Source organism: Schistocerca americana, chromosome X (assembly GCF_021461395.2).
Source record: "Schistocerca americana isolate TAMUIC-IGC-003095 chromosome X, iqSchAmer2.1, whole genome shotgun sequence".
Classification (NCBI taxonomy): domain Eukaryota; kingdom Metazoa; phylum Arthropoda; class Insecta; order Orthoptera; family Acrididae; genus Schistocerca; species Schistocerca americana.
This window is the reverse complement of record NC_060130.1, coordinates 758,440,499-758,454,978: the sequence shown is the minus strand read 5'-3', so window position 1 is coordinate 758,454,978 and position 14,480 is coordinate 758,440,499. Positions and strand designations below refer to the sequence as shown.

At 40.6% G+C, this 14,480-nt stretch overlaps 1 protein-coding gene across 3 annotated transcripts in view; it reads right to left on the bottom strand.

Moving 5' to 3' along the window:
- Nucleotides 1-14,480, bottom strand: part of LOC124555774 (endothelin-converting enzyme homolog) — a 400,218-nt gene that overhangs the window by 97,335 nt on the left and 288,403 nt on the right. For all 3 annotated transcript variants that reach the window (XM_047129822.1, XM_047129823.1, XM_047129824.1), the window contains exons 5-6: nt 10,000-10,280; nt 6,328-6,426 (exon numbers count right to left, since the gene is read on the bottom strand). In XM_047129822.1, the coding sequence (XP_046985778.1) occupies nt 6,328-6,426; nt 10,000-10,280 (380 nt within the window). The remainder of the gene's footprint in view (nt 1-6,327; nt 6,427-9,999; nt 10,281-14,480) is intronic.

Sequence of the window (14,480 nt, the reverse complement as noted above, 5' to 3'; positions counted from 1 at the left end):
CACGAAGGGGTCAAATTCCGCGTTAAGGGCGGTCTGTGTTGCATTCTCAGTTCAGAACCAATTTTATCGACATACAGAAGCTCAGATAAAAGATGGAATAAGTGTCCTGTGACCCTACATAGCGTTTGTTTCGACACTAGAAATAAATAACTAGTATAAGAAAGGTTACTGGTGACAGAGTTTCTACATGTCGCCACTTCAGACTTCATTCTGGTTCAACCTAGCGTCTACTTGGCAGAGAAGGAACTAGCGGCTAAGTGTAAGGACAATGAGTCGGATACGAGTTTTGCATCTGTGAAATACTTTCCTACTTTATATAAGCGAATATTGAATTTGAACTAATATTGTGAAAATTTTGTACTTGTATAGCTTAGAATGAAAAATCTTTCTGTTTATTTCAAAGGAAAACAATTGATTTTCTAAAACATTGTCTGTCATACACAACTGAAACAGGTCATGTCGACCAAACCGTATGGAAGAACTGACAGCGACGTATATCGGAAGGCAGTATGATCTCTTGCCTTTTGGTTTGGCAGTACTCGATAGCCATTTCTAGGCGCAAGTAAATGAAGAAAGGCAGCGCGTTTTTGTTATCAAGTAACGTCTTCATCAATTACTTTAGTTTTAATGTAATCCACGAGTAACTGTTGATGTTTGATATTAACATGAAAAGGATTCCGTAGACAGGGAAAAAACCTGTTCTTCGGAAACTACTTCTATAGTGATCAAATGGCATTAAATGATCTTCAAGCACGTGTGTTCCAGCGGCGGTATTAATAAAATGATAGTAATAATGACGGTAATAATCGAATTATCCGGTAACTTTACACTTCACAGTGGATTTCCTCGAACTAAGAAATTTGCTCAATTTGTGAAAATTCAAAATGGCTTTACTTCGAGCCTATGATGCCTAGAAGAGTCTTTACATCCTGCTGAAATGAGAAATGCATAATCTGCGCGTCAGAAGCTTGCTTCTACTTAACCATTTAATAGACTTGCATTTTTTCCACCGTGACTAATTGTGTAACCTAAGCACATCATCTGTTTCAGCACACTCTTGAGGCTGAGAAATGTGGCCACAGTGGTCTGATGGAACGAATTATCACAGGTGCACTGCGTGGGTTCAGGAATTTACTTTTAAGAAGCAGAAACAGATTTATTTTACCTCTGGTAACCTCAAGAGAAAAACGTTATAATACATAATCTGCATTAAACATCACGTTCCTTCATTACCAACTGGGCAGAGCCGGTTTACGTTGCGAAATGAGAATATTTGTACAAGTATAAATACTGACATGGAAAAAAATGGTTCAAATGACTCTGAGCACTATGGAACTTAACATCTGAGGTCATCAGTCCCCTAGAACTTAGAACTACTTAAATCTAACTAACCTAAGGACATCACACATATCCATGCCGAGGCAGGATTCGAACCTGCGACCGTAGTAGTCTCGCGGTTCCGGACTGAGGCACCTAGAACCGCTCGGTCACACCGGCCGGCACTGACATCGAAATTGACTGTTTTTTATTGCTGTTATCCGTTAATATTTTTGAAACTGAACAATATAGCTGTGAGTTTTAACGATTTTGATCGTCTGCTTTATTTTAACATGAAGTTTAGTGTATAGACTTTCAATTTTTTCCCCGAAATCTCGTACCACGAGGCACCACTGCATTTTTCACAATAATTTTCAGTATCACCACTCTCGCCTAACCAAGAAGCGTGCGCTATAGGGTCGTGGCAGTTAAGTTGGTTCCATTGTGTAATTGAAACCAGATATGTTTGCCTCAATGTCATTCTCAAGAGATTAAATTTATAAGTATTTTAAAGTCGACGTTGAGTATTTTAGCGAATACTGTAGAGTGCGATTGGCGGGAAATATTCTATAATCTGTATAAGTAATTACATTTGGAACTTTTGTATCCGACGGTAATTCGGTTTCCCCACCCAGCACGGACGTGGACGTGTCAGAAAGGCTGTGACAAAGACCTTGTAAAAATGAGGCTGCAAGTGGCTGCTGCGGGCCGCCGTCTTTCTCTAGTGTTTCCTGACTGGGAACTGCTGCACTGCCACGCCGATCTCACTACGTCCAGGACCTGTTAGCGCTTCGTTCACTCTATCGCGGACTTAACAGGAACGTGTGTTGCTTTCCTGTAGTTCGGTGTACTCACTGAAGCAAGTGACGGTAAACAGTTTACACCGACGCCACGCAGGACACAAATGGAACGTTGGAAAAAAAGGTGAAACTTTGGAGAAACTGTTTTTACCAAAATAAAGAAATCATTTAAATTTCACGCAGACATTATAATGTAAGTTCTGTTACGTGGATTCGGTGCTAATGTAGATCTCCTGAAACAGTATTGTGCGGATACTGTGAAAATGTTGGTAGAACGTTTTCTGTGGTATTGTATGCCTACTGCCACTCATGGATCCCTCATTGTCAGATGGACACCACTGTGAATCGGGCAACTATTCAAGGAAGCTCAAGAATAGTGAAAGAACGGCACAAAAATATCGAGAAATGTATTCGTGAAAATCGTCCAGAGAAGATACCATGACAGATGTTCTAAATTGGTCGCTTTTGTTATCAGACCTTTAATTTATAGTTTACTATTAAAACTATCAACAAATCTGACGAACTGTCATTTGGGGCGACGAAATTGTTGCTGCCCTCTTATGCACAAGCAATAGCTGCGTCTTCGTCAAACGACTCTGAAGTTAGCTCGGGTGCAACAGATGTGTGTAAATAGTTGAAAATTTATTGTACAAAAAATTTAAACGTATTATTTTTAGATAAATCATAAAAGTAGCGTACAGGATATTTTCCAAATTTAATTATTTTCAAAACCTTTATGAACTTATTTCCCTCAAACAAATAAATTTTAATTAGAAATTGCGCCATTTTCGCGTGTCACATTTAATTTAACGGCGAATATAATTATTTTCAAATTTAACAGCGTTACAAACATTTGTGAACGTGTTTTTTTTTCGAATAAGCGATTTTGTCATTAGAAACTCCACCTTTTTGATTCGCCTGTAGATTAAAACTGAAGAAACTGCAAAAAGGTGGGAATTTAAGGAGATGGGACCTGGATAAACTGAAAGAACCAGAGGTTGTACAGAGTTTCAGGGAGAGCATAAGGGAACAATTGACAGGAATGGGGGAAAGAAATACAGTAGAACAAGAATGCGTAGCTTTGAGGGACGAAGTAGCGAAGGCAGCAGAGGATCAAGTAGGTAAAAAGACGAGGTCTAGTAGAAATCCTTGAGTAACAGAAGAAATATTGAATTTAATTGATGAAAGGAGAAAATACAAAAACGCAGTAAATGAAGCAGGCAAAAAGGAATACAAACGTCTCAAAAATGAGATCGACAGGAAGTGCAAAATGGCTAAGCAGGGATGGCTAGAGGACAAATGTAAGGATGTAGAGGCCTATCTCACTAGGGGTAAGATAGATACTGCCTACAGGAAAATTAAAGAGACCTTTGGAGATAAGAGAACCACTTGTATGAATATCAAGAGCTCAGATGGAAACCCAGTTCTAAGCAAAGAAGGGAAAGCAGAAAGGTGGAAGGAGTATACAGAGGGTCTATACAAGGGCGATGTACTTGAGGACAATATTATGGAAATGGAAGAGGATGTAGATGAAGATGAAATGGGAGATATGATACTGCGTGAAGAGTTTGACAGAGCACTGAAAGACCTGAGTCGAAACAAGGCCCCCGGAGTAGACAACATTCCATTGGAACTACTGACGGCCTTGGGAGAGCCAGTCCTGACAAAACTCTACCATCTGGTGAGCAAGATGTATGAAACAGGCGAAATACCCCCAGACTTCAAGAAGAATATAATAATTCCAATCCCAAAGAAAGCAGGTGTTGACAGATGTGAAAATTACCGAACTATCAGTTTAATAAGTCACAGCTGCAAAATACTAACACAGACGAATGGAAAAACTAGTAGAAGCCAACCTTGGGGAAGATCAGTTTGGATTCCGTAGAAACACTGGAACACGTGATGCAATACTGACCTTACGACTTATCTTAGAAGAAAGATTAAGGAAAGGCAAACCTACGTTTCTAGCATTTGTAGACTTAGAGAAAGCTTTTGACAATGTTGACTGGAATACTCTCTTTCAAATTCTGAAGGTGGAAGGGGTAAAATACAGGGAGCGAAAGGCTATTTACAATTTGTACAGAAACCAGATGGCAGTTATAAGAGTCGATGGACGTGAAAGGGAAGCAGTGGTTGGGAAGGGAGTGAGACAGGGTTGTAGCCTCTCCCCGATGTTGTTCAATCTGTATATTGAGCAAGCAGTAGAGGAAACAAAAGAAAAATTCGGAGTAGGTATTAAAATTCATGGAGAAGAAATAAAAACTTTGAGGTTCGCCGATGACATTGTAATTCTGTCAGAGACAGCAAAGGACTTGGAAGAGCAGTTGAATGGAATGGACAGTGTCTTGAAAGGAGGATATAAGATGAACATCAACAAAAGCAAAACAGGGATAATGGAATGTAGTCTAATTAAGTTGGGTGATGCTGAGGGAATTAGATTAGGAAATGAGGCACTTAAAGTAGTAAAGGAGTTTTGCTATTTGGGGAGCAAAATAACTGATGATGGTCGAAGTAGAGAGGATATAAAATGTAGGCTGGCAATGACAAGGAAAGCGTTTCTGAAGAAGAGAAATTTGTTAACATCCAGTATTGATTTAAGTGTCAGGAAGTCATTTCTGAAAGTATTCGTATGGAGTGTAGCCATGTATGGAAGTGAAACATGGACGATAAATAGTTTGGACAAGAAGAGAATAGAAGCTTTCGAAATGTGGTGCTACAGAAGAATGCTGGAGATTAGATGGGTAGATCACATAACTAATGAGGAAGTATTGAATAGGATTGGGGAGAAGAGAAGTTTGTGGCACAACTTGACCAGAAGAAGGGATCGGTTGGTAGGATATGTTCTGAGGCATCAAGGGATCACCAATTTAGTATTGGAGGGCAGCGTGGAGGGTAAAAATCGTAGAGGGAGACCAAGAGATGAATACACTAAGCAGATTCAGAAGGATGTAGGTTGCAGTAGGTACTGGGAGATGAAAAAGCTTGCACAGGATAGAGTAGCATGGAGAGCTGCATCAAACCAGTCTCAGGACTGAAGACCACAACAACAACAACATATCAAATATCGAATTTTGAGAAAATAGCGTAGAATTCATAGTCAGTGACCCTCAAAACATTTTCGTGTGCCACATTTAATTTAACGGCGAATATAATTATTTTAGAATTTAACAACGTTACAAACATTTGTGAACGTGTTTTTTTTTTTTTTCGAATAAGCGATTTTGTCATTAGGAACTTCACCTTTTTGATTCGCCATATCGAATATCGAATTTTGAGAAAATAGCGTAGAATTCATAGTCAGTGACCCTCAAAACATTTTCGTGTGCCACATTTAATTTAACGGCGAATATAATTATTTTAGAATTTAACAGCGTTGCAAACATTTGTGAACGTGTTTTCTTTTCTTTTCGAATAAGCGATTTTGTCATTAGAAACTCCACCATTTTTGATTCGCCATATCGATTATCGAATTTTGAGAAAATAACATAGAATTCATAGTCAGTGACCCTAAAAATCCATGATACCAATTTTCATTTCCGTCTGAATTTTTTCTTTTTGTTTTTGTCCGCCTTTTCCACAAAATAGGCCTCTGTGCAGTGGACCGAAACATAACGAGAGGGGAATCAGTAGCAATTTTACACAGGGCCTACATACGGCATCATCGGAGATAGGAGAACATGCTTTCCTACATTCCTGTAACATCTAAAATGGAGCTTTTTATTCCTAAAATTTGTGTTAGACTGCAGGAGATACTCAGGGCACCATACGAATAGCACAATGTTCAGTGATGAGGTATTGGACTTCTCTGTTGATGTTCGAAACTCTAGTTAGTGGGTCCGCAGCTCGTGGTCGTGCGGTAGCGTTCTCGCTTCCCACGCCCGGGCTCCCGGGTTCGATTCCCGGCGGGGTCAGGAATTTTCTCTCTGCCTCGTGATGACTGGGTGCTGTGTGATGCCCTTAGGTTAGTTAGGTTTAAGTAGTTCTAAGTTCTTGGGGACTGATGACCAAAGATGTTAAGTCCCATAGTGCTCACAGCCATTTTTTTCTAGTTAGTGGAGTTGACAAAAAATAATTGCTGAAACACTGTTTTCTCTCTATCACAGATCTTAGTTACTATGTGAACAAATAATTTGCTGATTTTACTATTATTGTGCAAATTTATAAGGAAAAATTAAAAATAGTGCTCAGTATTTTAAATATGTGAACTTACCTTAGTCATATACTCCAGATAAGCAGACAATACTTTATCATCCATAGTTCCATTGAGATAGTTGTCACGAGTTGGGAGAGTTAAGCCTCCTTGATCAATCTGTTGAAAGAAATTATACTGTACTAACAGGGACACATTGTGACTGTTGAAAGCAGTAATTTTTTCTTACTTTCCAATTACAACATTTTTTATACTTCCGAATTACACAAATTTTTGTTTGAGCGTTATAATTAGTGGAGCAAACTTATTCCTGGACTACTGAAAGAAATTGTCTCTGTTTTAGTTCGGTACTTACGGCTTTGAATCTTGTGCAGATCTCTCACTCATTAAAAACAGTTGTATCATTTGTCGTTCTGTCAAAGACGTGCCTAGATAAATAGAACAATAGCTTGTTCGAATGGAGATTTCAGAATAATAGAAGAAGAGGGTGAGCGTGTGTGTGTGTGTGTGTGTGTGTGTGTGTGTGTGTGTGTGTGTGTGTGTGAGAGAGAGAGAGAGAGAGAGAGAGAGAGAGACTGATTTTGGGAAACCGCACATAATTAATCTTATATTAGCAAAAAGGTAACGAGAAGAAACGACTCTCGTTTCCACCCTAAGCAACACAAACCGAAAGTCTATTTTATCCTAACATTCAGGGTTACCGATAGCTCTTTAAAGGCTTTAAAACGAGTCCAAAAATATATAACTGCGTCTGTAATACAACTGCAAGGTTCATATATATTTTGGGAAGTGGCCCGAAGATCATGAAATAGGAATAATTTAATAGCTACTATAAAAAATTAGTAAGATTTATGGAAAATCTGCAGTAGCAAACACTATGTGTCCAAAAGTCTCCTGGTATCAATCCATGTGGATACCAAAGAGTCACCCTTCTAACTGATTGCGCATACGAGTTGCTTTCGCTTCATTGCAGACGTTAATCTACAGGCAAGGCTTATCATTAACTTCTTATTCACTGAAAGTGAATTTTTCCACTCCTCTGAAACGAGGGGAATCGTTCTGGGCTCTGTTTTGGACGAATTGATCAGGAACGCAACGAAAACTCCAGTTTATTCAAAAAAAATTATTTGGACTTCCGTTTTGGGTTTGAAATAGGTTCCTCCATCTCATTTCATTCCAACCACGACGTAATGCATCTTTCACTGTAGATCGAAGGGTTCTCATGGTGATAGACAAAGAAAGGTCCAGTTTTAAACTTGCACCACAGTGTGAGAAACCTACTATTATCTACAATACTTTCGTTAATTTTTCCACAGATAAAACCTAACGGCCACAACAAAATCAGAATACTCTCCGTCATATCATTACATTACCAGCACCGAACTTTTTTAATGGCATCTAAGTGGAAGTTCTTACAGTTAGCTGCATTTAATTTAACAGCCGACCAATAAATTTCATTACTTTTTTAAAACTAGAGCTTATTTACCTATTATTATTATTAAATTATGTATTAATAACTTCTATACATGCCAGCTAGTGTACATGGGTGGACATACGCACACACACACACACACACACACACACACACACACACACGAGGAACATACATACACGGCCTTCCTGTCTCTCACGTTTTCTCCCGCTAGCTCCAAGGACTTCCACTACGCGCATCCTTAACGTATATTGTTTCTTGGTTAGCAGGTACCTTAATTTAGTCTCTTTCTTACAGGTGACAGTCTCACCGTATCACGAATACGCATAACACCCTAATAATACCATAACTCTGTCCCCATAATAACACTGGATATGATCGATCTGAGTCCAAAGGAATGACGTCATTTATCATTGAAAACTATTTGCGCTTTACTGCAGTATGACAGAGACTCCGCTGTGGTAGAAGTTCGCTGACGGTCCCCGAATGCAATTCATCTCTTGCACTGAATTTCAGTGCGCCCGCAACACACTAAGGTAAATGCTACTCGTTACGCTCGCGCCAAATCTATAAAAGCTCATCTGTATTCCATATCCTGTATTGTGTCCCATGATTCCATGAATTCCTCTTCTGCTGCTACACATTCCAATTCTGGCTTTATCTGGATCACTGCGATCGCCCTTGCAAATTAATTTTCGTAATTAACAGCGTCTGTATTGCAACGCGACTATGGATAACAAATGTTCTCATCTTTAGACGGTTCTTTCTGTCATTGGATTCTGTACCTGAGATCTAACTGAGATATTGTCTTCCTGCCTTCAAGAGTGATTATGAGATTTCATACTTCCCTGGAAATTCTACACTACAGTGTCGCGTGTAATATGGCGGTGTGTAATTTAACTACGTCAGCGCGTGAGAAACACCGAGTTGTAATCGAGTTGCGAATTGGAAGATTTTGTCCACATGTGGAGCACCCTCTTCTTCAGCATGTCAATGTCAGACCACACACACAAGCGCTGCAACATCTGCAACGATCCGACGCCTTGGTTCGCTGTCATCTATCATACCCCTTACAGTCCGAGCGTTTGAGACAGGACGTCAAAATTTTTAAAAAATCGATTTTTCGATACATAAAACACACACGTTCGAGGAAATGTAAGACATGTTATTTGGTCTTAAGTGTGCCTGACTGCAGTGCCGACTTGACCCCATCCAATTGTCATCTGTTTCCAAAACGTAAAGCACATCGTCGAGGACTTCACTTTGATAGTGGTGAAGCGATGCAAGCGGAGGTGAGGTAGTGTCTCCGTTAACAAAGTCAAACATTCTTCAGTAACAGTATCTAGAAACTGGTCTCTCGTTGGAAGAAATGCGATCGTCATCAGGGTCACTACGCTGAGAAATAAATGCGTAGACATGAAGAATAAATATGTAGAATGTTAATAAGGTCTGTTTTATTTAAAAATATTCAAGAATTTTCACATAAAAAATTCGGAGGCATTACTTCTCAGCACGTCCTCGTAGAGTAAAAGTCTGTTAGTAGACTGCCATGACCACAAGTAAATCAACGTGTACGGAACTGTGTCAAGTGTGACTGAATACTTTGGGTGGAGAGCTTCCAGAATATGCGCTAGTTTGTTCGTAACTTCTGGAATGTTATTTAGCATACCCGCCACCTGTGCAGTGTAGTGTAACAGCGTGTGTTGTACGGAAGCCGTGTGACGTGTAGCTGGACTGTGAATCAGTGCCAAATTGAGTAAACTGTGTTCGAATGAAGCCCTCACCCTCTCGAAATTATATACGGTCACATACTTTATATATTTAATGCGCCCGGCGTAAGGCTTCGCCACACGGTCCATCTGTCCAGAACAGTTTTGATATCGTACGAGCAGGAATAGGATACCGCTAACTACACGCATTTATAGTCGAATAGGGCACTTACATGTGTCACAGTCTTTTGATCTGTTGAAGAATTTCCATACGCTTACAGCTTTAAAGATGTCAGGCCCCTTTGCATAAAACCAGACCTCATAATATTGAGTGCATCTAGAGAGAAATGAATGCATCGAGTATCCTGTCCTAACCATCTCCACGAGCTGTTGAGAATGAATCAGGATGGCTCTCCAACGCTTCCGATGTCTCCTGGAGTACATTCGGTGATGCGTCCGTTATTATGAAGTACACGGTATCTCAGATTCAATTGCTCGTAAGTGTGCACAGCAATGGTCTGTAAATGCTGGACGGAAACAACAACAATATCGATAAAATTTTAAAACTAAAAGGAAAAGATTCGAAATTACCTGTATAATATGTTTCTTGGAATCTCGATCGTCTTCACCTACGGCCCAGGTGAATAGTCCACCCATGTTGTAACGGTTCTGTAACGTTTCCAGCGATTTCTGCAGGCTCCAATTCTTAATGCTGAAATTACCAGTAATGTTCCACCCTCCAATTTTCTCGAGAAGGTCCAGCATTGGCTTTGGCCCCAGGGTTTCTATTGTGTCGTTGACGTCCAAGCAGGACATATAGTACAGTTTCGCTTTGCGCTCTGCCTCACTCTTGAACTCTGACATTGGCTGCTCTGCAAAAAAGGTACATGCACATGAAGCCGTATAAAAGCGAACACAATTAAGACTTGTACAGATCTTTTAAGTGAAAAATTGGCCTTTTTAGCTTAGCTGTAATACATAATTATTCCAAAGCTTCATGGGAAATTTAACTTCGGAATATGAAAACCTTTTTCACTTACTTCAGTGTCTAAGAGTTATTTTTATTAAAACAAGAACATTCTTAAGCGCAATTAACAATTCAATAGAGAGAGTACACTGTTGTATCTAAGAATTGCAACACCTACTAATAATGGATACAAACGTACAAATATGTTACTCCATATACGGCATAATCAGAATGCAAGAACCGAACAAGGTAGAACTGTGCTTAAAACTCTTATCGGCCAGGAATCAAGTCCAATTCTCCGTGTAGACATCCTGATTTAGATTTCCCGTGGTTTCCCTAAAGTACTTCACATGAATGCTAGGCCTTTACTCCAACGAAGTCACAATCAGTTCCCTTCTCTGTCTATGTCTAAGAGGGTTAATATTCCATTTTTAACTATCAAGACGTCGACTAAACATTAAACAATAACTTATCTTTCTTGGAATGCTTTTGTCACACTTGCAGATTATGTCCAGAGGTCTCTGTTTCTACTTGAGGCCATTAAGAGTGAATATCGCGGAAATTGTTGACATTTCGTAATCTTGAAATGTAATAGGTTGCCACTCCCCTTGTTTTGTTAAAGTAGAAATTAGTTACTGGGCCACACAACTACCTCAACAGTTTTAAACCATACCATCTTATTCATACTTACTGGATAATAATATTATGTACTACTGGTCTTTAAAATTGCAACACCACGAAAGCCGCATGCAACAAGCATAAAATTGGCATGACCCTGAATTGCTTGCTTGTACTGGGTGGTTATAATTAAAGTGCAGCTACTCACGGAATTCCATTGTGGGTTGTAATTATCGAATGGTAGCAAAACTTGGAAGATATTCTAATGCGTTAATGCGGAACCGATTTATGCTGGAAGAAGATTAGTTCCAGTTTTGGCCACTAGATGCAAATACGAAGCCGTGAATGCAATAAAGGCGTAGAAAAATATTTCCATATGCAGTATATTAGGAATGGGACGTGAGCAAAATAGATCAAACAATTGAGAAAGACATAATGTTGATTTTACTATTAACCGCCGTTTGCACATTTCGTTCAATACAAGCACCGGAGACGCCGACAAGATGCTGTACAGCGCCAGATTTCCACCTGGTAGCCAAAATTGGAACTAATTTTTTCCAGGGCAGATCGGTACAGCATTAATTCATTAGCATATCTACCAAGTTTGGCTGTCATACGATAAGTGCAGCCCACACAGGACCTTCGTGACTAGCAGCTTTTAGCAGCACTTTAATTGTAACTTCCTGGTATACGCAAATTATTACGGAATAACGCCGTCTGGATTCTTTATGTAAGGAAATATTACAAAGCGGATTTGTCACTGATAACTACATTACAAATGTTGTTTCTTTGTGAGAAAATTTTGTTTTGCCTCGAATAAGAAGGAGAAACAAGTAACAGCACGTTTTGCAATTCGACAGCGGCAGGGTCGTGACCCATTAGTACTCCGGTCTATCGATCGGTGAAATTGCTGCTCTCATTGGTTGGGATACCGTAACTGTTGTGCGAATATGGAATCGATGGGTTCAAGAGAACCATTCTCGACGACATGCATGATATAGACAGCGCCACGCGACAAGCGCCCAAGAGGACACACATTGTTCGCTCGACCGTGCAGTACTGTACATTGAGGTGTCATAGCTTCCGTCAGTAAATGAGCTTGTTTGCAGCAAGACAAGTCATATTAACACGGACTGTGCTGTGATGTGTGGAGCATAACGGGCGTTCAGTGCGGTGACGAGTGTTGTGATTTCTCTTACGATGTGTTTCCTCTTGCTGTTGAAATTTCAGTAATTTCAAACAAATGAACACACTCCAAACAAATAAGACGAGGCTCGCCGACAATGGTGCGCCCAAGAATAATACTGTACACATGAGTAGCAACAAGTCATATTTTAATCGATTCCTGATTCTACGTACGTTATCGCGATTGACGTAGATACACTATGTGATCAAAAGTATTCGGACACACCCAAAAACATACGTTTCTCATATATAGATGTATTGTGCTGCCACCTACTGCCAGGTACTCCATATCAGCTGTAGTCATTAGACATCGTGAGAGAGCAGAATGGCGCGCAACTCGCGGATTTCGAACGTGGTCAGGTGACTGGGTGTCCCTTGTATCATACGTCTGTACGCAAGATTTCCACACTCCTAAACATCCCTAGGTCCACTGTTTCCGATGTGACAGTGAAGTGGAAACGTGAAGGGACACGTACAGCACAAAAGCGTACAGGCAGACTTCGTCTGTTGACTGACAGAGACCGCCGACAGTTGAAGAGGGTCGTAATGTGTAATAGGCAGACATCTATCCAGACCATCATACAAAAATTCCAAACTGTATCAGTATCCACTGCAAGTACTATGACAGTTAGGCGAGAGGTGAGAAAACTTGGATTTCATGGTCGAGCGGCTGCTCGTAAGCCACACATTACGCCGGTAAATGCCAAACGACGTCTCGCTTGGTGTAAGGACCGTAAACATTGGACGATTGAACAGTGGAAAAACGTTGGTGGAGTAACGAATCACGGTACACAATGTGGCGATCCGATGGCAGGGTGTGGGTATGGCGAATGCCCGGTGAACGTCATCAGCCAACGTGTGTAGTGCCAACAGTAAACTTCTGAGGTGGTGGTGTTATGGTGCGGTCGTGTTTTTCATGGAGGGAGCTTGCACCCCTTGTTTTGCGTGGCACTATCACAGCAGAAGCCTACATCGATGTTTTAAGCGCCTTCTTGCTTCCCACTGTTGAAGAGCAATTCAGGGATGGCTATTGTATCTTTCAACCCGATCGAGCACCTGTTCATAATGCACGGCCTGCGGCGGAGTGGTTACATGACAATAACATCCTTGTAATGGACTGTCTTGCACAGAGTCCTGACCTGAATCCTATAGAACACCTTTGGGATTTTTTGAAACGCCGGCTTCGTGCCAGGCCCCACCGGCATCATGTCAGGCCTTACCGACCGACGTCGATACCTCTCCTCAATGCAGCACTCCGTGAAGAATGGGCTACCATTCCCCAAGATACCTTCCAGCACCTGATTAAACGTATGCCTGCGAGTGTGGAAGCTGTCATCAAGGCTAAGGGTGGGCCAACACCATACTGAATTCCAGCATTACCGATGGAGGGAGCCACAAACTTGTAAGTCATTTTCAGCCAGGTGTCCAGATATTTTTGATCTCATACACTATGTGTGGAGTCTCCGAGGAGAACTAACGATATCCGATTGCATTCCTCTGCGTCAAATAGGGCCAGCTCCTGGCGTGCTGGTATGCCGTTGGGTACACAAAATTATCATCAGAGCGCACAAATAGTTCTGTGCGTAAAAGGTTACGAGAGGGAAGGCCGAGGCCGCCTTTTATAGTTACAAGGCACGAAATGTGTTGTTATTGTTGTTGATAATGGTGATGACGATGACGCGATGACGATGACGACGACGACGACGACGACGATGATGATGATGATGATGATGATGAGTTTTGTCCTTTAGGTTGGTCGATCGCTTCAAATTTAGCATCCTCAAGTCCTCCCGGTATTCTGTCATACTTATCGTAGCTGCGTATGATGCATTTATCTTGATATCGTGAATTAAACTGTATCTTCTACTGCCTCTGGCCCTTTTCCCTGTCACCATTCCTCTGAGTGTGTCGTTTATTATACAGTCCTTTCTCATCGAGTGTCCTAGCCAGATTCTTTTCCTACTATTAACTGTTTTTAAATGTGTTGATTTGCTTGATGTTAATGAAATTTTAACAGCAAGAAGAAACATATTGTAATAAAACCTGAATAGTTTTCTCATTGCTATCCAGAAACGAGGTGAATGGTGAAAATTCGTTTTTCTTTTGCTGAAACCTACGCTATTAAAATTTGTTACGGTCCAGCGCGGAATATATTATTTGCTTTATAGGAAATATTTAGTGATCGTTATTTTAATAGTTACGGTAAATATCTTCAATACCCTACGCAGCGCAGCCAGTACAGTGAAACTGGTTTGGAGAAAAGTGGAAATGGAATCCCTTCCAGCCCTCCATTGATTTTGCT